Source organism: Neoarius graeffei, chromosome 3 (genome assembly GCF_027579695.1).
Source record: "Neoarius graeffei isolate fNeoGra1 chromosome 3, fNeoGra1.pri, whole genome shotgun sequence".
Classification (NCBI taxonomy): domain Eukaryota; kingdom Metazoa; phylum Chordata; class Actinopteri; order Siluriformes; family Ariidae; genus Neoarius; species Neoarius graeffei.
Genome location: NC_083571.1, coordinates 26,065,129 through 26,087,797, shown reverse-complemented (window position 1 = coordinate 26,087,797; position 22,669 = coordinate 26,065,129). Strand labels below are relative to the sequence as shown.

General features: G+C 42.3%; 1 protein-coding gene across 1 annotated transcript in view; it reads left to right on the top strand.

The window, feature by feature from the left end:
- ecpas (Ecm29 proteasome adaptor and scaffold) overlaps positions 1 to 22,669 on the top strand; it is a 101,406-nt gene that overhangs the window by 39,701 nt on the left and 39,036 nt on the right. Inside the window, exons 19-30 of the mRNA XM_060916569.1 lie at positions 5,624 to 5,715; positions 5,804 to 5,938; positions 8,031 to 8,181; positions 13,528 to 13,700; positions 14,028 to 14,129; positions 15,727 to 15,850; positions 16,004 to 16,149; positions 19,144 to 19,198; positions 19,287 to 19,401; positions 20,853 to 20,921; positions 21,002 to 21,119; positions 21,313 to 21,480. Of these exons, the coding sequence (XP_060772552.1) occupies positions 5,624 to 5,715; positions 5,804 to 5,938; positions 8,031 to 8,181; positions 13,528 to 13,700; positions 14,028 to 14,129; positions 15,727 to 15,850; positions 16,004 to 16,149; positions 19,144 to 19,198; positions 19,287 to 19,401; positions 20,853 to 20,921; positions 21,002 to 21,119; positions 21,313 to 21,480 (1,448 nt within the window). The remainder of the gene's footprint in view (positions 1 to 5,623; positions 5,716 to 5,803; positions 5,939 to 8,030; positions 8,182 to 13,527; positions 13,701 to 14,027; positions 14,130 to 15,726; positions 15,851 to 16,003; positions 16,150 to 19,143; positions 19,199 to 19,286; positions 19,402 to 20,852; positions 20,922 to 21,001; positions 21,120 to 21,312; positions 21,481 to 22,669) is intronic.

Sequence of the window (22,669 nt, the reverse complement as noted above, 5' to 3'; positions counted from 1 at the left end):
GGGTGGACGTCACGTGATGTCGTTAAGCAGCGCAAACAGTGACATCAGTGAGCTTTTAAGCGGTAGTCTCACGACCCGAATAGTAAACAATAAACATGGAGGACATGGAGTCGTTAGTGTTGCTGGTCTTGGTGCTGTGGCTTGTTGTCACCGACAACGCCAACAGATACTGGCAAGAGCGTATAGATGAGGCGAGGCGCATAAGGCTTCAGAAATTCTCGTAATTCGTAATTCTTCTTCTTCCGGGTTTACGGTGTTTACAGATCCCAGCGTGCTCGCGGGGCGTGTGTGGGCATGTGAGGACACTCCTCCTCACCAATCAGTGCACAGGGGAGTGTCTCCTCACGCCCCCAGCCTCACTCAGCTCGGTTTGGCTCGCTTCAGCCCCACTCCAAAACGGTGCGAGTTTTAGGGGCTGAGCAGGGCTGAAGCGAGCTGAGTCGTGCTGTTCTGAGATAGTCGAAACGCGAGCCGTGTCGGGCTGAAGCGAGCTGAAGTGAGCTGAAAAAGGGTAGTGGAAAAGGGCCATATAGGTGTCGTCCGCAGCACCGCAGTTTACAGCAGGGGTATTCGCCGTTTTTGTCTAAATCCAGTTACTGAAATGTAGTTGCTTGCAACAAACATGACTGACTGGTGATAGCAGCTGGCTTTTAATGATTGAGAACCATTTAGTAATTATTTTGCTTGCAGTGCTGTTTCACTTTAACCAATGAGACGTGTCTAATGAGGAAAAATGCCGTTGAAAGATTTAATTCCAGTCCTTTTTACCTCCTACATTTATAACCTGCAAAACATTACTGCCAATGTTTGAAGAATCCTAAGTAAACAAGTGTTGCCAGGCAAAACAAACCTCGCCCGGCAGCACTTATTTTAGACCTCCATGTTGATAATGGTAATATTTCTCAATCATCAGCTGTCAGGTTATAGTCCTGTGAAAATCCATGACCTTGAGTTTGACATTTCAAGGTCAAAGGTCATGGCAGCAACTGCATGTGGGACTTCTTACAGTGGTGCTTGAAAGTTTGTGAACCCTTTAGAATTTTCTACATTTCTGCATAAATATGACCTAAAACATCATCAGGTTTTCACACAAGTCCTAAAAGTAGATAAAGAAAACCCAGTTAAACAAATGAGACAAAAATATTATACTTGGTCATTTATTTATTGAGGAAAATGATCCAATATTACATATCTGTAAGTGGCAAAAGTATGTGAACCTCTAGGATTAGCAGTTAATTTGAAGGTGAAATTAGAGTCAGGTGTTTTCAATCAATGGGATGACAATCAGGTGTGAGTGGGCACCCTGTTTTATTTAAAGAACAGGGAACTATCAAAGTCTGATCTTCACAACACACGTTTGTGGAAGTGCATCATGGCACGAACAAAGATTTCTGATGACCTCAGAAAAAGCGTTGTTGATGCTCATCAGGCTGGAAAAGGTTACAAAACCATCTCTAAAGAGTTTCGACTCCACCAATCCACAGTCAGACAGATTGTGTACAAATGGAGGAAATTCAAGACCATTGTTACCCTCCCCAGGAGTGGTCGACCAACAAAGATCATTCCAAGAGCAAGGCGTGTAATAGTCGGCGAGGTCACAAGGACCCCAGGGTAACTTCTAAGCAACTGAAGGCCTCTCTCAACATAGGCTAATGTTCATGAGTCCACCATCAGGAGAACACTGAACAACAATGGTGTGCATGGCAGGGTTGCAAGGAGAAAGCCACTGCTCTCCAAAAAGAACATTGCTGCTTATCTGCAGTTTGCTGAAGATCACGTGGACAAGCCAGAAGGCTATTGGAAAAATGTTTTGTGGATGGATGAGACCAAAATAGAACTTTTTGGTTTAAATGAGAAGCGTTATGTTTGGAGAAAGAGAAACACTGCATTCCAGCAGAAGATCCTTATCCCATCTGTGAAACATGGTGGTGGTAGTATCATGGTTTGGGCCTGTTTTGCTGCATCTGGGCCAGGACGGCTTGCCATCATTGATGGAACAATGAATTCTGAATTATACCAGCAAATTCTAAAGGAAAATGTCAGGACATCTGTCCATGAACTGAATCTCAAGAGAAGGTGGGTCATGCAGCAAGACAACGACCCTAAGCACACAAGTCGTTCTACCAAAGAATGGTTAAAGAAGAATAAAGTTCATGTTTTGGAATGGTCAAGTCAAAGTCCTGACCTTAATCCAATCAAAATGTTGTGGAAGGACCTGAAGCGAGCAGTTCATGTGAAGAAACCCACCAACATCCCAGAGTTGAAGCTGTTCTGTATGGAGGAATGGGCTAAAATTCCTCCAAGCCGGTGTGCAGGACTGATCAACAGTTACCACAAACGTTTAGTCGCAGTTATTGCTGCACAAGGGGGTCACACCAGATACTGAAAGCAAAGGTTCACATACTTTTGCCACTCACAGACATGTAATATTGGATCATTTTACTCAATAAATAAATGACCAAGTATAATATTTTTGTATTATTTGTTTAACTGGGTTCTCTTTATCTACTTCTAGGACTTGTGTGAAAATCTGATGATGTTTTGGGTCATATTTATGCAGAAATATATAGAAAATTCTGAAGGGTTCACAAACTTTCAAGCACCACTCTATATGATGATGATGATGGTAAACATCTGGCTATCATGAACCATTTTAAAGTTATAGCCCTTTGAAAAGCCATGACTTTCAGTTTGACCTTTCAAGGTCACTTAAGGTCATGGTGCCAATGAAAGCCCATATGGGAGTTCCTATATGCTCATAATAGTAAACATCTGTCTATCGGCAACCATTTGAGTTGTAATGGAAAATGTTATTCTGACCGAAAGGTTGACCTCTCCGGTGACCTCGATTACCCTCAAAATTTAATCGGGTAATCTACGGACCATTGCCCACCTACCCTTAAAATTTGAAGTCAAGCGGTGCAACCGTCTATATGCTAGATTGTTAACAGAGACCAACAAACCGCACTGATTACAATACTTCGCCCTGTTTACTCCGTTAGGGGCGAGGTAACAAAGGGAAATGAGTTCTCACGTTGATTATCAGCTCATCCACATCAGGCTGTCTCATCATCTGAGGTAGCAGTCGCTCACAGCATTTAGTTTAATCGGGTTTATTTAATAAAATGAGAAATGGAATTTTGATTTAAAAAAAAAAAAAAAATTTGCCTTCAGTTCCCCTAGCAGCAAACATAACTTTAGTCAAAACTCGCGTGTTCTCCAGAAATCTGATGGTATTTCTGTGACCACAAGAAGGAAATACTAAACTCTCGAGCAGCGTTTCTCAACCTTTTTTCAGTCACGGCGCCCTTCAGAAGTATGCAAATTCTCAAGGCACCCCCGTATAAAATATACGCAATCAAGCTGACCCCGGCAGTGATGATGTGACATGGGAAAGGGGGCCGTGAGACATATTTTGATGATGCATGAGGCGGCGATGATCTGCATTAGTGTAACTATCATTTTTTGGAATTTTAATTCATTTTATTTCAATGTTTGAATATATAATTTTTTTGACGGCACCCCGGTTGAGAGAAGCTGCTCTAGAGTGTTGTCTAAAAGCCAATTTATGTTGACAACGCAGTCCTCGCAGATGGCGTCGCAGATGGCGTCTGCGTAGCCCCCCCCCCCTTCGCAGACACTCTGCGCGCACCTCCCAAAAATTGTGACCACCGCAGAAGCCTTGCAGACAGCGTCGCAGACGAGGGCTCTGATTGGTCCACTCTACATCCGCTGTACATGCACTTCCGCTTCCCTACTTTCCCGGTTTGGTTTGTTTTCACGACCGCCATTTTTAAAAACACGAGTGAAGATGGAGCAGCACGAAGAGCGGTTGACCGAGGAAGTGAGGAAGTACGCACATCTATACGACTCCAGTTCTAGTCATTATAAGTAACCGGAGGATAAACACTCCACTAACCACACCCACCAACTACTCCTAGCGATTTCGCGACTTCGCGCCCCCTTGCGTTGTGGCGGTAAATAACATCGCGCACGCCTATTAAGGCCAATTTATGCTGACAACCCAGTCCTCGCAGATAGCGTCGCAGACAGTGTCTGCGTAGCCCCCCCACCTTCGCAGACGCTCTGCGCGCACCTCCCAAAAATTGTGACCACCGCAGAAGCCTCGCAGACAGCGTCGCAGACAAGAGGGCTCTGATTGGTACACGCACTTCCGCTTCCCTACTTTCCCGGTTTGGTTTGGTTTCACGACCGGCATTTTTTAAAAACACGAGCGAAGATGGAGCAGCATGAAGAGTGGTTGATTGAGGAAGTACGTACATCTATACGACTCCAGTTCTAGTCATTATAAGTAACCGGAGGATAAACACTCCACTAACCACACCCACCAACTACTCCTAGCGATTTCGCGACTTCGCGCCCCCTTGCGTTGTGGCGGTGAATAACATCGCGCACGCCTATTACTCCCCGCTCAACGATAAATTACAACTGTCTGCGAAAAGCTATCTGCGAAAGCCTTGTCGCAAGAGCATGCAGAGGCCCTTACAGAGATCTTGCAGTCACGTGACCGGAAAGTACACAGACGCCATCTTGTCGGGCAACAACACCGCTGAATACTGCTGCACTCGTGTACAGAATGGATCAATTTCAACCGACGGACTACACGGCTCATTTTTCTAATGAACAGATAACTAGATATATGTCTAAAATAAACGACCTACAGATTAGTGACCCTTATGGCTTTCCGGACGTAGTTTTCACGACCGTGTCAGTGGATTTTGAACTGCCAGCGGAATACCCAGACGTGTATAATTACCTCATCAACTTTCCCTCGCTGTTCAGTGGTGAAGCACTGCGTGCTTATAAATCTCTGGACAGTTATCTCTACAGAAATTCAGGATTTGTCAGCGACTCAGATGTGGCATCTTGTAAACAAGAAAATCCTCATTGGATGGGTAAGTCACTTAAGTATTACTAGTACTGCACTGACTAGCCGATTATAGAATAGAATAAGGTAATTCCAGCTGTAATTCCAAATCGTCCGTTTTGTTTACCATGGATCTGGCGTTGGAGAGGTAGAGGCTTAGCAGTGGAGATTTGAGTAGCTGTTTTCTGAGCTTAGTCAACAGGCCGGCTCTGCAGCCTCGCTTTTGCTTCCGCTCCCGGCGCCGCCTCCTTCGCTTTGCTTCCGATAACAATCCACGGAGACCCCGCTGGTCTCGCTATCTCGTCCGGAATGTTTTTTTTTTTTTTTCTCGTCCGGAATGTTGTGCATGCGATGGAAATCGCTACAAACCGTCATTTTCTGCTGGAAACCAATGTCCAGTAAGTCCATACGGTTGTAGTGGATATTGAAGTCCGGTACAGACGAACAACACGCAAAAATACACACAAAAACCACAAAAAACGTGCACAGGTAGGGAGAGCTTGTAGCCGCAGCCGTTGTAGTAGAATTGTATATAGTAGGGTTTTCCAGAAGAAAAGGTAGAAGTAGAAGGCGGAAATATGGCGTTTGACCGACAAGATGGCGTCTGTCACAATCTGGATCGGCTGTGACGTCACATGCAAGTGCTCCATACCTACAACATCTCCAGTCCTCCTGAAGCTATATTTTCCTGATGTAATTGGTTTGTATGTTGTTGTTGTTGTTTTTTCTCTGCAGGTATTCCGGTCATGTATTGCTTGTTAGAGGTGGTGTCCGTTTGTCCTCAGAAACTCGCTCCCAGGTTTGCTAACAGAATCGATTGGATAAAAGTGAGTGGCTAATTCATCAGCTTCATCAAACAGTTTTGCTGAGTGGTGTATCGATCCAGATTATTAACAGTTAATGTCATTGTGTCAGGGTCTGATGAACACCAATAAGGAAGACATGCGGGAGCTATCTGCTCAGTTGTATGCAGTGGTCGTCTCCACCATGTCTGGAAACGAACTCAAAATCGCCGTACAGAACCTGATCAAGATCACGAAAGACACTCATGTATGTCCAGTACTTTTGTTCTGGATCTTTTTGATATAAAGCATCTTGTCTGTTTAACGTTGAAAAGAATTTCAAAAAAGTAGCACGAGCAGGATCTGACTAAAGCGCACAGTGTTTGTACGCTCACCTGTGCCTGTATATACAGATTAAACACACCCTTGCTGTTGCTGCAAACAGGTTTCACCAATTTCAACTCGCTTCAGTTATATCAAGACCGAAGCACTTCTGCCAGGTTGTATTAAAAAGTATCAGGGTTCTCTGTAAGACTGGTGCTGCACACCCTCGATACACAAGGTATATCGAGGAGGTGTTAACATTGCTTTCGTAGCAGGCGGGGGGGAGCAGGATACAGTGTCTTGCAAAAGTATTCATCCCCCTTGGTGTTTGTCCTTTTTTTGTAGCATTACAAGCTGGGATTAAAATGGATTTTTGGAAGGTCAGCACCATTTGATTTACACAATATGCCTACCATTTTGTTTTTTATTGTGACGCAAACAATAAGATGGAAAAAAAAAGAAATCTAGAGTGTGCATAGGTATTCACCCCTAAAGTCAGTACTTTATAGAGCCACCTTTTGCTGCAATTACAGCTGCAAGTCTCTTGGGGTATGTCTCTATTAGCTTAGCACATCTAGCCACTGGGATTTTTGCCCATTCCTCAAGGCAAAACTGCTCCAACTCTCAAGTTAGATGGGTTGCGTTGGTCTACAGCAATCTTCAAGTCATGCCACAGATTCTCAATTGGATTGAGGTCTGGGCTTTGATTAGGCCATTCCAAGACATTTAAACGTTTCCCTTTAAACCACTCCATTGTAGCTTTAGCAGTACGTTTAGGGTCATTGTCCTGCTGGAACGTGAACCTTCGTCCCAGTCTGAAACCTCTGGCTGACTCAAACAGGTTTTCCTCCAGAATTGCCCTGTATTTAGTGCCATTCATCTTTCCTTCAGTCCTGACCAGCTTTCCTGTCCCTGCAGATGAAAAACATCCCCACAGCATGATGCTGCCACCACCATGCTTCATTGTAGGGATGGCGTTCTCAGGGTGTTGGGTTTGCACCACACATGGTGTTTCCCATGATGCCCAAAAAGATCAATTTTAGTCTCATTTGACCAGAGAATCTTCTTCCATGTGTTTGGGGAGTCCGTCACATGCTGTTGGGCAAACTCCAAATGTGTTTTCTTAAGCAATTAGTTTTTTTTTTCTGGCCACTCTTCTATAAAGCCCCACTCTGTGGAGTGTATGGCTTAAAGTGGTCCTATGGACAGATACTCCCATCTCCGCTGTGGATCTGTGCAGCTCCTTCAGTGTTCTCTTTGGTGTCTTTGTTGCATCTTTGATTAATGCCCTCCTTGCCTGGTCTGTGAGTTTTGGTGGGTGGCCTTCTCTTGTCAGGTTTGTAGTGGTGCCATATTCTTTCCATTTTGCTATAATGGATTTAATGGTGCTCCCTGGGATATTCAGAGTTTGGGATATTGTTTATAACCCAACCCTGATCTATACTTCTCCACAACTTTGTCTCTGACCTGGTTGGAGGCTCCTTAGTTTTCATGTTGCTTGCTTAGCAGTGTTGCAGAGTCAGGGTCCTTCCAGAACAGGTTGATTTATACAGACATCATGTGACACTTGGATTGCACAAAGGTGGATCTTAATCAACTAATTATGTGGCTTATGAAGTGAATCGGTTGGACCAGCTCTTATTTAGGGGTTTCATACGAAAGGGGGTGAATACTTATGCACACTCCAGATTTCTGTGGTGGGTTTTTTTTTTTTCATTTTAATTATTGTTTGTATCACAATAAAAAATACACTGTGCACTTTTAAAGTGGTCGGCATGATGTGTAAATCAAATGGTGCTAACCCCTCAAAAATCCATTTTAATTCCAGCTTGTAATGCGACAAAACAGGACAAACACCAAGGGGGATGAATACTTTTGCAAGACAGTGTATTCTGGTGAATGAGTTGCCTCAACATTTAAAGGATCATTTCATTGAAAAGTCTGAACTGTAATTTTTTTTTTTGGTGTCAGTAAATGTTAATGTAGACTGTTCTTCTTCTTCTTTTTTTTTTTTTTTTTTTTTTTTTTAAACGTAGAGTCCAGAGTCCCAGCACGGTGCCATTTTGGCTTTAGGATACATGGTGGGCCGGTACCTGAGCCGGAGACACGGCTTGACTTTGCTTGAGAGGACAAGTGCCACTTCCAGAGATGATGAGGAGTTGATCACCATAGCCACCAAAACCATCGGTATGACAATTGAGAAACGGAGCACTGTGTCCCACTGATGCACAACCCACATATATGGAAGGCCTATATTTTTATAATAGTACAATTTCAACATTCAATATGTTGTCTTTGTATTGTTTTTTGAAATATATTGAATTTGATGCCAGTGGGATGTTTCAACAAAACTCGGGACGGGGCAACGAAAGACTGGAAAAATCATGTACTGTTGGAAAAAAAAAAACGCCTCACATACCCCTTTTCCACCAAATCAGTTCCAGGGCTGGTTCGGGGCCAGTGCTGGTGCTGGTTCACAACTCGTTCAACTTGCGAGCCAGCTGAGAACCAGTTTGCTTTTCCATAGCTCACGGTGCTAAGCGGAGCCACGTCATTACATCGCTGTATACGTCAGTTACGTCGCTGTATACGGAAGTTACAGCGCTACGTTTGCAGAAACCTTGGCGCGAATATCGAAGCAAAAACAACACGGAAGAAACAACAACAGCAACAATATTAATAATAATAATAATAATGGATGACTTCGCATTTGTACAGCTGCTGCTTCTCTTCGCTTAAAAAAGGCGATCTTTCGCGGTCTTGTTATTGCTGTTGGTCTTAACAACTCCGCCCCCCCGCTGACGTCAGCGGTTCTTTCCTCTGGCCCAGCAGAGAGTTGGTGCTAGCCTGGAACCGGTTTTTCTGGCCCCAGAGCCAGTTCTTTGCCAGTGGAAACAGAAAACCCGGTTCCAAACTAAGCACTGGGCCCGAACCAGCCCTGGAACTGCTTTGGTGGAAAAGGGGCAACAGAGATGCGGAGTCTCTCAGAAGTAAGGGTGGGTAGGCCAAATGTTTTGGAAAAAGGACTGTAATTAAGCGAATCTGTTTCAAGTAGCTCATCATTCTGTGACGTTAAAGCCACAAGCACCTTTGCAATCATTTGAAACTAGACCTGAAATGGCATGGTGCATTAAGGGCATAGTTTGGACACTTTATTATTTTATGAGTGCACTTCACATCTGCATTATGCTTTTGGACTCTTACCAAATGGGTGATTAGTCAGCTGTGCCTTCAACCCCTGGGATAAATAAATTTTAAGTCAAGCTTATTTTTATAGCGCTTTTAACAATAGATGTTGTTGCAAAGCAGCTTTACAGAAATTTCGAGACTTTAATACATAAGTGGTAAATTGAACATGCATACAGTACCAGTCAAGTTTGTACACCCCTACTCATTCATAGCTTTTTATCCTCCGCTGGCCGAAGGGGGATTATGTCGTGGCGACTTCCGTCCGTCCGTCCATTTTGGAACGGGTACTCGCTTTCTGAAATCAACTCCTCTCACAATTTTTGGAGGAGACTTGGCAGGATTCTTTTTTTTTTTTAAGATTTTTTGGGGCTTTTTGCACCTTTATTGGATAGGACAGTGTAGAGACAGGAAATGAGCGGGAGAGAGAGACGGGGAGGGATCGGGAAATGACCTCGGGCCGGAATCGAACCCGGGTCCCCGGATTTATGGTATGGCGCCTTATCCACCTGAGCCACGACGCCCCCAGGATTCTTTTTGTTATATGTAGGTAGTACGCATATTGTAATTTCGTTCAATTCGGTCGCATTTTACCAGAGTTACAGCCCTTGATTAAGAAAATTATACTTTGACAATTTCATGAAGGTGCGCTCGCCTTCTGACATCGACTCCTCTCACAATTTTTGGATGAATTTCTCGAAGCTCGGCAAAAGGCCTCATTATATGACGGTAATACGCAGACTGCGATTTAATTTCGTTTGTGAAAATTTTCCCAGAGTTTTGACCCTTGATTAAATCACTTGTGCTTTTGACAATTTCATGAGGGTGCACGTTCTTCTGAAATCAACTCCTCTCACAATTTGTGGAGGAATTTCGCCAAACTTGGCAGAAGGCTTTGTTATATGACGGTTATACACACATTGAAATTTCGTTTAATTTGGGCAAATTGTACCAGAGTTATGCCCTCGATTATGAACAAACTTGTACTTTGGCAATTTCATCAAGGTGTGCTTGCTTTCTGAACTCAACTTCCCTCACAGTTTTTGGAGGAATTTCATGTAATCTGGCAACAAGTTTTTTTTTTGTTTGTTTTTTTTTAATCCCCTGCTGGCCGAAAGGCTCGAAGGGGGATTATGTCGTGGCGATGTCCGTCTGTCCATCTTGGAAAGGGTACTCGCCTTCTGAAATCAACTCCTCTCTCAATTTTTGGAGGAATTTCACGAAACTTGGCAGGATTCTTTGTTATATGTCGGTAATACGCATATTGCAATTTCGTTCAATTCCGTCACATTTTACCAGAGTGATGGCCGAGTTGCCAGCGGACGATATTGTGCTCTCAGAGCACTCTTGTTCTACATGGTAGAACAATACTGAAAGCATCAAAACTAATGGAATTATATGGTGAACAGAAGACCAATATGTTTTAATATTTTAGATTCTTCAAAGTGTCCAGCGTTTACCTTGATGGCGCTTTGCACACTATTGGGGTTCTCTTAACCAGCTTCATGAGCGAGTCACCTGGAATGCTTTTCAATTAACAGATGTGCCTTGTCAAAAGAAAATTAGTGGACGAGTTTCTTACCTCCTTAATGCGTTTGAGATCAAACAGTAAATAATAAAAATACAGTATTAATATACAGCCCTATTCAACACCACAACTGGAGAAATCCATGGCATATCAAGAACCGTTCAACTAAGTAAAGAGAAACGACATCCATCATTACTTTAAAGGTCCCATGGCATGAAATTTTCACTTTGAGGTTTTTTAACGTTAAAATGAGTTCCTCTGACCTTCTTAAGTCTCCCCAGTGGCTAGAAATTTCATAATGTGTAAACCAAACTATGCCCAACATTTGAGAATGGCGCGTCAAAACGGCGCATTGATAAACTCTTCCCTTTACTACGTCAGCAAGGGAGATGATCCCCACGCCCCCCCTCTGGATTCCTGCCCAGTTGTAGTGAGGAGACCATAGAGGACACAACAACATGGCATCACCTAAGCGAGCGAAACATGGAAGTTGCGCTGTACATGGATATGACAACACAGAAAAGAGTCTGTTTTTACTGCCGACGGGAGAGCCCCTGAAGACGCAGTGGCTTAATTTTATTTACTTCAATAATACGCCGTCGAGTCTACCTAAGACGGTGTATGTTTGTCGGAAGCATTTTCCTGATGAATGTTTCCACAACTTGGGACAGTACAGGGCAGGTTTTGCACATCAACTGTCACTGAAGCCTGGGTCCGTACCAAGCATCCCTGCCGCATCAGCCACAAACAGCCAACAAGTAAGTGTATAACTGTTAAGTCGTTTTGCCGTGTTTTAAAATCGGTGCCACGTTAGCCTTGCAATGGCTACATTAGCTGTGCAGCTAACCGCTTCCTGCAGTTAGCCAGGTACTCTGCGCTACAAAACCAAAAAGCATGCAGCATGCTCTGTTATAATAGCCAATCAAAACAGTTTTTACAAAGACACCCACATTCTTTTTTTTTTTTTAAGTCACTCGTTCATTTTATGTGTTTGTTTGTTCAGTAAAAACCCAAACATTTGTTGAATTTATTTTATTTCCTCGCGTCGCACCTTAATGACGTCAGTGCGCGGTATTTTTCCCTTCGCGGTTTGTTCCTTCTCTCTCGCCATAGTAAGACACCCACATCCGCTTGTTCTGACCCACTGGAGGTAGCGTCACAGTGCTGTTAGCCAATCAGAGGTAACGCGTTTACATGTCATGAATATTAATGATAAGACCCGCCCCCACCCTCTACCCTTCCCCGCCTCCTGCTTCTCATTACCAAAACGACGCACTGGGAAAAGCGCTGAAATGGGGCTTTCTCCCAGGAGGTTATATCTACGTGCCGAGGGTTCATTTCAAGAAAGGCTGCAGATATAACATCCGGAAACCTCCACGAGCCCGTTTAAAGCATCAACAAACCACCATGCCATGGGTCCTTTAAAACATGAAGCGTCTTTTAATTCATAAAAATAAAGAAAAACCACTGAATTAGAAGCTGTTCAAACTTTTGACTGGTACTGTGTGGATATTTTTATTTATTTATTTATTTATTTATTATTTTTAATTATATCCCCGCTCTGAAGGGGGTTTACCTCTGTCTGTCCGCCCATCCGAAACACCCTTTTTCTCAGCAATCACGAATCATAGCCACTTAGTACCAAACTTCAGCTTGGGGTTCTATACAGTGTACAGTAGACCCCGCCTATTCGTGGTTCAGTATTCGTGAACTCACATATTTGCGGAAATCTCAGCGATTCGCGGTCATTTGCGGCGAACATATCGAACGTTTACGCACTGCAAACGTTTACGCGCTGCTACATTCTCGGAGCCGAATGCTCGCTCGCTATTGGCTGAAGTTTGAATGGCGGGCTGCTGCTCATTGGCTGATACGAATGAGCGCATTGTACAGTACAGTCTCGCGGTTCCCGTAGTTCAGACTTGTTCACGTGTTGTGCGTTCTTGGTATTTTTGAATAATTTTTACGCCCTACAGTGGCTCCTAAACGCTCTGCATCTTCTAAGGCTCCTGCCAAGGAACCTAAGCGCCAGAAGAAGGTAATGACGCTGCAGGAGAAGGTAGGACTTCTTGATATGCTAAAGGAAGGGAAGAGTTTTGCGGCAGTATAGCCTAGGGTATAGGGAGTGTTTTAGACATCAAAATAAGCGTTTGTGAGCAGTTTTATGGGGGGGGGGAGATTACAAGTATTCGCGATTTTGGCTTATTCGCGGCCATATTCGGTCCCTAACCCCCGCGAATACTGAGGGCTTACTGTATACCGTTTTCAGGTCTGTCGCACATCGACTTCCTTTTTGACGACTGAATGTATTTTTACGAAATGTATACGGTGGATTTTGACGCTATTTCAAGAAGCAAAACGCTATTTCAGAATGGCAGTTTACCAGGATGCTGTTTGAAATCCCTGGGGAGAGACACGGCTATTTACTTGATTCAGGGTTAATTATTTGTTGAAGTCAACATTCATAATAAGTGTCCTATTCCTTCAATTGCTTGCGTTCTGATATAAGCGAGAGCGGGAGGCAGTGAGCAGTAACTTACAGCTGATCTTGTTTTAAAAAAAAAAAAACTTCTATAAATGTTGTCACCTGTGCCAAATAGTTTCTGCAATATTTTTTCCTATCACTCTGCTTTCAGAGCCTAGGTTATTGGTGGTAATCGATAGAATAGATAACGGTGTTAAAAATTTAATATCCTTCGATTTGTTCCTGCTTCACAGCTCATAAGTGCTGATGTTGTCCAGGCAGAATTTGAGTTGGACACCTCTGATGTATAGGGCGCATTTCAGACGTACAGTAAATCTGACCATTTCCTCGGCAGGATCATTTTTGGACAGTGCCACTCCCTTGCTGACGATCGCTGCAGTAACAGCTCTGGGCGAGATCGGGCGTAACGGAGAACTGCTCATACCAAGCGAGGGAGACGGATTCAGCAAACTCAGCCTGGTGGAGAACCTGCTGGCCAGGATAACCTCAGGCAAAGAAAGTGGCAAGGTAAAACGGATGAACTTCTGGATGTACGCATTTCCTCCATTTTTGTGGAGGTAATTTGCTGGTTTAACACCGGCATGTTGCTCAATTAGTCGAGCGTAAGGCAGGTTTTAAAATTACTGTTATGATGTTGCACTTGCATTACGATATACATCTCGCACACGTTCTCTCAAGCTGATTCATCACAATATGAGACCATCAGAGTTATTCACCTGATGGTCTCATATTAATGTGTTCATGTTAAATGTTTTATAATTAGATGTTCTTTATGACCGCAGTCGCTTTTGATTGATTTGATGATTAATAAATGATGCATTTTTCTGTGCTCAGATGAAAGAACGTGTAATCCAGACACTGGGATTTCTTCCTGTGGGAGATGAAGAATTCCCCCATCAGAAAAAACTCCTGCAAGGCCTTATGGATTCAGTAGAGGTATCATCGTCATACTTTTAAAACAGTGTTTCTCACCCACTGGGCCACGGCCCATTAGTGGGCCACGAAGCGCCATCCAGTGGGCCACGAAGCGCCATCCAGTGGGCCGTAAATTCTTTTTTTCTTTTCCCAAGTTTGAAGCCAAATACTAAATAGTTCAAGTCGTCATAGTGTCCCAAATCCGGTAGCTGGTTTGCCGTATAGTTTTCAAGTGGAATACATACATTTGTGGGTAAATTAAGAAGAATAAGCCTCTATTTTTGTCACATTCCTCCTCTACATTTAACACACACACACACACACACACACACAGAGTGAGTGCGTGCGTGTGCAAAATAAATAAATCCGTTTGTGGGTAAATTGTATGGATCGGTTATGCCTGCTGGAAGAAAAGAGCAGGGAGGGTTGAGAATAGTGGTTGTGGTTTGTTTACACCTGATGCTAAACTCTATAGTGTCCTACCAAGCATCGCAAAGACGTGTACAAAGCCCAGAAATTCCTCCTTACCTGGGCAAAAACAATACAGGATTTATCTTGTAGTGTCCTGATCCCCAGATCTGTAACCCAGCCACATATAAAAAGTTGTACTCCTCTACGCTCTTCCAGGTTTTCATCTGCGTGTCCGTGTAGAATAATCTCTGCAGCACCAGGTAGTTTGAGACGTCGGGGAACTCAACGGATGGATAATTTTCCAGCTCATAATGAATGAATAACTTTATTTAAACACGTTAAGTTGATCAGCAGGGCTGGTGGGGTCGTGCATGTACAGATGCGAATGATTACAAATACAAAAGACTAAAAATAAACACAATCTTTAAAAAAAAAACCTCTTAAAATCTGTTGATTATCATCTTAATTTCCCTGAGGGAACCCTCCCAAAGGGATCAATACAGTTTTATCTAATCTAATTATCTTCACATTAAGTTAATTAATAGTATGCATAACTTGTCTTTTTGTATTTAGTTCCGGCTACAGTAGGATCAAAACTTATTCCACGAATGTCAAATCCTTCTTTGTTAGCGTGTAAGGATCTAATCCCATTGAGTGGTTTCTGTATCCACTTCTTTTGAGTGGACTTCTTGGTTTTAATAACTTGCTTGTTTGCTGAACACAAACATGGCAATAAGTTCTTGTGTTAATGGACCAGACTCCACTTTTGGATCATTAATCCCTTTTGGCTGAGAATGACCTACATGCATGATCTGGCTTCTGGCACATCCATACAGTTTTAAATACAATACCTACGATTAAAAACAGTCTGTTTTTATTGCATTTATTCAATTCCTGGGCTCCCATCTGGAACAGGGAGTGATGTCGCATCCCATTAATACACTTTACAATAGATTATTAGATTCTAATAGAATAGATGAGCCAAAATAATCAGGGGATCTTTTTTTTTTATGGGCCTCAACTCTTTACAAGTATGAGTAGGTGGGCGTCAAAGCAGAAAAGGTTGAGAACCGCTGCTTAAAAAGACTTCTCATGTTGTGCCAAGTATTTAATTATTGCTGACTGTATTCGTCCATGCTTTTATTTGTGATTTTTCTATCACCTTTTTCCATTTGTGTCTCATTTTCTCCACTCGGGTCTTTCTCAGGCCAAGCAGGTCGAGCTGCAGTTTACTGTTGGCGAGGCCATAACGAGCGCCTCTGTTGGGACCTACTCAGGCGCTGCGAGAGACGTCTGGACTTGCAGCGAAGATCAGTACTGCCCTCCTGAGAGTGAGTCTGTCTGCGCAGAAGTGCGAGAAAGCTGTACTTTATATAGGATGTATTAGTGTATGCTAATGTCTACTATATCAGATGAATGTCTCGATTTTTAGCCACACCTGCAGTGTATTAATAGAGTAAACCACTTGTCCATGTCTGTCTCAGATGTGAAGAGCAATGACGTCTTGTCCTGGGCATTGAGCGCCATCTTGTCTAAGTACATCGTGAGTCAGAATCCCCATGTGCGTCAGGCTGCGTGCATATGGCTCCTCTCGCTCGTAAAGAAACTGAGCCAGCATAAAGAGATTCGGGTAAACACACATGCACAGACGCTACACAGTCAAATATAAACATAACACGAGATGAATTTTATACTGTACTAGAGCAGCGGCTATAATTATCGACACTTTCAGGTTTACCAATAAAAAACAATTTTACAAAGGTGAGTTTCAGTTACAACAGTTATTATTGGTTCAACCGGATGACCCGCCTCGCCCTTTGAGCTTGTCGTCTGATGACGCAGCTCGTTACCCGAGATGGAATTTATTTATTTTTTAACACAATCAGCAATGTGAGGAAAACCCGGACGTTATCATCGCAGATAAGCATGGTGGAAAGATCATGGACATGTTTTTACTGATCAAACTCACCGATATTTCATGATCGCCTTGTCGAAACCTACTTTGTTTCTGACTCTTTCATTCAACAGTCGCCATTTTGTATCTAAACGCACGTCTGAGAAGTCACGTGAGGTGTCGATAATAGTGATCACTTTGACCAGTGTCCACCATTATCGACACCCTGTGGGATTAAGTGACATTTACAGCTGTTATGGATCGATCTTTCTTTGTGTAACATATTTTTTTTTTGAAGTAGTCAAAGTCCTTTCCGTTTCCGTAGCCTTCGGCCTCTCGCCTGTTACATAGCTAGGGTTACAGTGGGGGGCGGGTCCTCTGGTAACTGCGAGAGTTTGACTCCCCACTCGCATCTGTATTGCAGCGTGCCTTGCCAGATGGCAGTAGGTACCTTTTTTTTTAAAGATATTTTTTTGGGGGGGGCTTTTTTCACCTTTATTATTGGATAGGACAGTGTAGAGACAGGAAATGAGCGGGAGAGAGAGACAGGGAGGGATCGGGAAATGACGTCGGGCCAGAATCGAACCCAGGTCCCCGGATTTATGGTATGGCGCCTTATCCACCTGAGCCACAATGCCCCCAGTAGGTACCATTTTTATGATGGTCTTTGGTACAACCCGATCAAGAGGCGGACACGCTAATTCACTGATATTTCATGATCGCCTTGTCGAAACCTTTGTTTCTGACTCTTTCATTCAACAGTCGCCATTTTGTATCTAAACACACGTTTGAGAAGTCACGTGAGGTGTCGATAATAGTGATCACTTTCACCAGTGTCCACCATTATCGACACCCTGTGGGATTAAGTCACGTGGGAGGACCCGCCCCCTACTGTAACCCTAGCTATGTAATAGGCGAGAGGCCGAGGGCTACGGAAACAGAAAGGACTTTGACTACTTCAAAACGGAAACGGAAAGGACCTTGACTACTTCAAAACGGAAACGGAAAGGACCTTGACTACTTCGAAACGGAAAGGACCTTGACTACTTCAAAACGGAAAGGACTTTGACTACTTCAAAAAAAAAAAGTTACACAAAGAAAGATCGATCCATAACAGTTGTGAATGTCACTAGGACAACTCGCGGTCATTTTTAAAGTAGATGGAAAAAAAATGCTGTGATTTTTTTTTTTTTTTTTTTTTTTTTTTTTAAATAATAAAAACAAAAAATTTCTGATCCATAACAGAATGGAATGTTTATAGAGTATTTGGCATCCGATTGCAGTAAATAGAATTAGACCAGAATTAAATTCTTAGTATATAAAAAATTACATGCTTGAAATATTCAGATTTTTCTATTCCATTCAGAAAATATAGATAAATATATAATGTATATTTTTTGCAGTTTGTTGTAAATATCTACCACATATCACAATATCAGTAGAGATTTCATCCAGTTTTGGTTCGAGGAATGACATGCGACCTTTGACCTGGATTTCCATGTGGTTGCGATGTCGATTGCCTGTTGATATTTATTGGTAAACTATAAAATTAGAAATGAATGCAAACAACAACGAATGATCAACAAAATATGGTCTACGAAAATACTTAGTGGAACAAAAAGATTTTCTGACGCAGGTCAGAAAACTAACATCAGTTAGTTTACAAACATTAGAATGACGTCCTCATTTACGTAAACGCCGACATCCATATATTTATATGAAAGATGTTTTGTACTGAATACAAGTCTATGTAAAACAAATTTTAAATAAAAACCGTTTTGTTAACTTAATGCCACGTACCGATTTTTATTATTTTTAAAAAATATATGAGTGATTCCACGCTTATGGGTACTGAAATGGGGACATGAACTTTATTTTTAAAAATTCACCTAAAACCATTTCTTTTTTTACCATCAGGTCACAAAACATGTAATCTTTAATGAATGATATGTTAAAAGATAACTTTAATTTTCTGAGATGTAATAAAAACATATTTATATGCCAAAGTCAAGCCTATGAGTTCCAAAATGATGTCTGTTCCATTACTTCTGTTACGATTGTCCATCTCGCGTCTGTTACAAATTAATTACAATCTAGCTATATACCATGTTAATCTTATTGAAAGAATGTGTATGTTTATTCTACTACACATGTTTATTAATTATATTTGCTCAAACATCACCTTCCTATGTTTCAAAAAGTAATTCTACATTGTTAAAATTGAGAATATATATGTCCACAACACTTCTGTTACGTTCTGACTTTGGCATAGAAATATGTTTTTATTACAGCTCAGAAAATTAAAGTTATCTTTTAACATATCATTCATTAAAGATTACATGTTTTGTGACCTGATGGTAGAATCACTCATATATATATATATATATATATGTGTATATATATATATATATATATATATATATATATATATATAAAAAATCATCTGGATGTCGATAATTGTGGAACGGTGTCGATAACTGTGGACAAAGGTGTCATTAATGAATTAATTAATTAATTGTGGAACGGTGTCATGTGATCTGATACGCCAAGTCATTGGGAATCAACTCCTTTTTCCCCAGTGGAAGTTTGAGTAATTATTCATGCACAGTTTAAGCACTGAAAGTCTTTTCTACTTTTGAAACGGCCAAAATATCGTTAATTGTAGCCGCCGCTCGATAATAATCTAATGCTGGAACTATAGCTATAAGGACTCTTCTTTTTTTGATCTAGTCTCGTCTAAAGGAGATCCAGACAGCTTTCATTTCCGTATTGTCTGACCCAGATGGTGAGTACAGAAAGTGTAATTCTGAAATGAGTCATGCTTTCTGATGTAACTGTTATAACTGAGAGAAAACGTTTAAATCTGTGTGTAGAGCTTAGTCAGGATGTGGCTTCGAAAGGCCTGGGGTTAGTGTATGAACTGGGAGGAGAGCAGGATCAACAGGAACTGGTGTCCACTCTAGTGGAGACCCTTATGACCGGAAAAAGGTACTTTGATAAATTATTCCAAGCCGTTTAGTGCATTCGACAGAACTTTTAAATAATAAAGGCTTATTGCTGATTTATGGAACATTCACCGAGGTCCTGTCCACTGTAGCTCGAACAGTAGTTTCAGCTGCAAGGCAAATCACAGGTTTACACCGATGTGCTTGTTTTTAAAGGTCCCATGGCATGAAATTTTCACTTTCTGAGGTTTTTTAACGTTAAAATGAGTTCCTCTGACCTTCTTAAGTCACCCCAGTGGCTAGAAATTTCATAATGTGTAAACCAAACTATGCCCAACATTTGAGAATGGCGCGTCAAAATGGCGCGTTGATAAACTCTTCCCTTTACTACGTCAGCAAGGGAGATGATCCCCACGCTCCCCCTCTGGATTCCCACCCACTGTATGGATTGCCCGCCCAGCTCAAAAGTTGCCACCAAACATGGAAGTTGCGCTGTACATGGATGTGACAACACAGAAAAGAGTCTGTTTTTACTGCCGACGGGAGAGCCCCTGAAGACGCAGTGGCTTAATTTTATTTACTTCAATAATACGCCGTCGAATCTACCTAAGACGGTGTATGTTTGTCGGAAGCATTTTCCTGAGGAATGTTTCCACAACTTGGGACAGTACAGGGCAGGTTTTGCACATCAACTGTCACTGAAGCCTGGGTCCGTACCAAGCATCCCTGCCGCATCAGCCACAAACACCCAACAAGTAAGTGTATAACTGTTAAGTCGTTTTGCCGTGTTTTAAAATCGGTGCCACGTTAGCCTTGCAATGGCTACATTAGCTGTGCAGCTAACCGCTTCCTGCAGTTAGCCAGGTACTCTGCGCTACAAAACCAAAAAGCATGCAGCATGCTCTGTTATAATAGCCAATCAAAACAGTTTTTACAAAGACACCCACATTCTTTTTTTAAGTCACTCGTTCATTTTATTTGTTTGTTTGTTCAGTAAAAACCCAAACATTTGTTGAATTTATTTTATTTCCTCGCGGCGCACCTTAATGACGTCAGCGCGCAGTATTTTTCCCTTCGCGGTTTGTTCCTTCTCTCTCGCCATAGTAAGACACCCACATCCGCTTGTTCTGACCCACTGGCGGTAGCGTCACAGTGCTGTTAGCCAATCAGAGGTAACACGTTTACATGTCATGAATATTAATGATAAGACCCGCCCCCACCCTCTACCCTTCCCCGCCTCCTGCTTCTCATTAGCAAAACGACGCACTGGGAAAAGCGCTGAAATGGGGCTTTCTCCCAGGAGGTTATATCTACGTGCCGAGGGTTCATTTCGAGAAAGGCTGCGGATATAACATCCGGAAACCTCCACGAGCCCGTTTAAAGCATCAACAAACCACCATGCCATGGGACCTTTAATACATTTTATGCAAGAGTTTTGTAGCAGTCAGAGGTAAGACTGTGACTTTAACTTGGTGTGTGTGTGTGTGTTTTTAGAGTCAAACACACGCTATCTGAAGACACTGAGGTCTTTCAGGCTGATGCTCTTGGTAAAGCGCCTGATGGGTAGGTACACAACGTGTTTCGAAGTCAGATGCTCTTTATTATATTCTAATCAGTAGTTTAAAGCTGCTCCTGATCAACAGGCATGGTCTCTCAACCTACAAAGAGCTTTGCTCTCTGGCAAGTGATCTAAACCAACCAGATCTTGTTTACAAATTCATGAACCTGGCCAACCACCATGCCATGTGGAACTCGAGAAAGGTGAGCGTTACAAACCTGATGCGTCATCGTGTTTTTATTTATCGAGTATTTCTTTTCCTTTCCTTTTTCTGTGGATCTGGATTTTTATCAAATCTGTCGTACTGCTTCGTACATGGTTCTAAATGTTATCTGTCGTAGTACTGATGCGACCTGGGTCCTAATTTTCCTCCTCATGGTTCCTCTTCTGTTGCAGGGGGCAGCTTTTGGGTTTAACATCATCGCAGCTAAAGCTGGAGAGCAGCTTGCTCCGTTTTTGTCCCAGTTAGTGCCCCGCCTCTACAGGTACCAGTTTGATCCCAACCTGGGCATCCGACAGGCCATGACCAGCATCTGGGACGCCCTCGTCACTGACAAAACTATCGTACGGTTTTATAAACATTTAATCAGACCTTTTGCATTCTGTATCAACTCCAGGACATAAATACTGAGATCTTTGCACAAGCCCAGTGCATCACGTGTACATTAGGCTTGGCACGGTTATGGGAAAAAAACCGAACCGTACGATACGCCTGTTGCGGTGCAATACGCGTATAAACCGTGGTACCGCTATTTAAGACGTTCGCCAAAAAAAAAAGCCGAATGCCCGTATGAAACCACGTGGTTCTCTTTCGCGCGAACAGGGGTGATAGCGTTCCGGCGCCGCGCCGGGGAAAAAAAAAAATCTAGTTCGCCCATTATCCTGTGTCATTCTGAGATGCGCAGATAGACAGTAAAGGGAATTCGGAATTCCCTTTACTGTCTATCTGCGCATCTCAGAATGACAGGATAATGGGCGAACTAGATTTTTTTTTTTTTTCCGGCGCCGCGGTACGCCGGAAATCCGGCGCGGCGCCGGAACGCTATCACCCCTGCGCGAAAGAATTGAAGTGACAGCGGAGCCATACGTTTCAAAACACTGCACTTTAATTTCAAGTGAAAAAATACATCCTCACTCTCAGGGATTAGAAGAGTTTTTGATTCGGTTTTTGTATATAGGTGGTTGGTTGGTCGCCACATAAAAGTTTAAGTTTTAACACACACATCTGTTCAAAAGTAAGCTTTAAGAACTCATTTTTATTTCTTCCAATTATGAAAACTCTGTATGTGATAAAAGACACCTGGTTCCTCTAGATGCCACAACATGGCAGCAAACACTCCTGACACTTTGTATAAATACTGTAGTAAATAAAAAAGCTGTTGAAATCATCCATGTCTTCCCTCTTGCTGTTTCAAAATACTACCTGGCTTTTCATCAGAGATTGTTCATAAAATGTGCTTATGTCAACTCAAACTCAGTTTGTGCATGATTATTTCATTGTAACTATAATTTTAACCTCTCTTAAATGCTGTATCCTAAACTATGTTTACTTAAGGTAAATAGTAGGCTATATGCCCAAATACAGAGTACTTAAGATTTAAAAAAAAAAAAAACGCAATACATACCGAACCGCAGACCTCAAACCGCAATACGTACCGAACCGCGACTTTTGTGAACCGTGCCACCCCTAGTGTACATATGTAGCCTGCTAGTTACTGAAGAAATTAAATAAAATTACCTTGTTTTTTTCCTT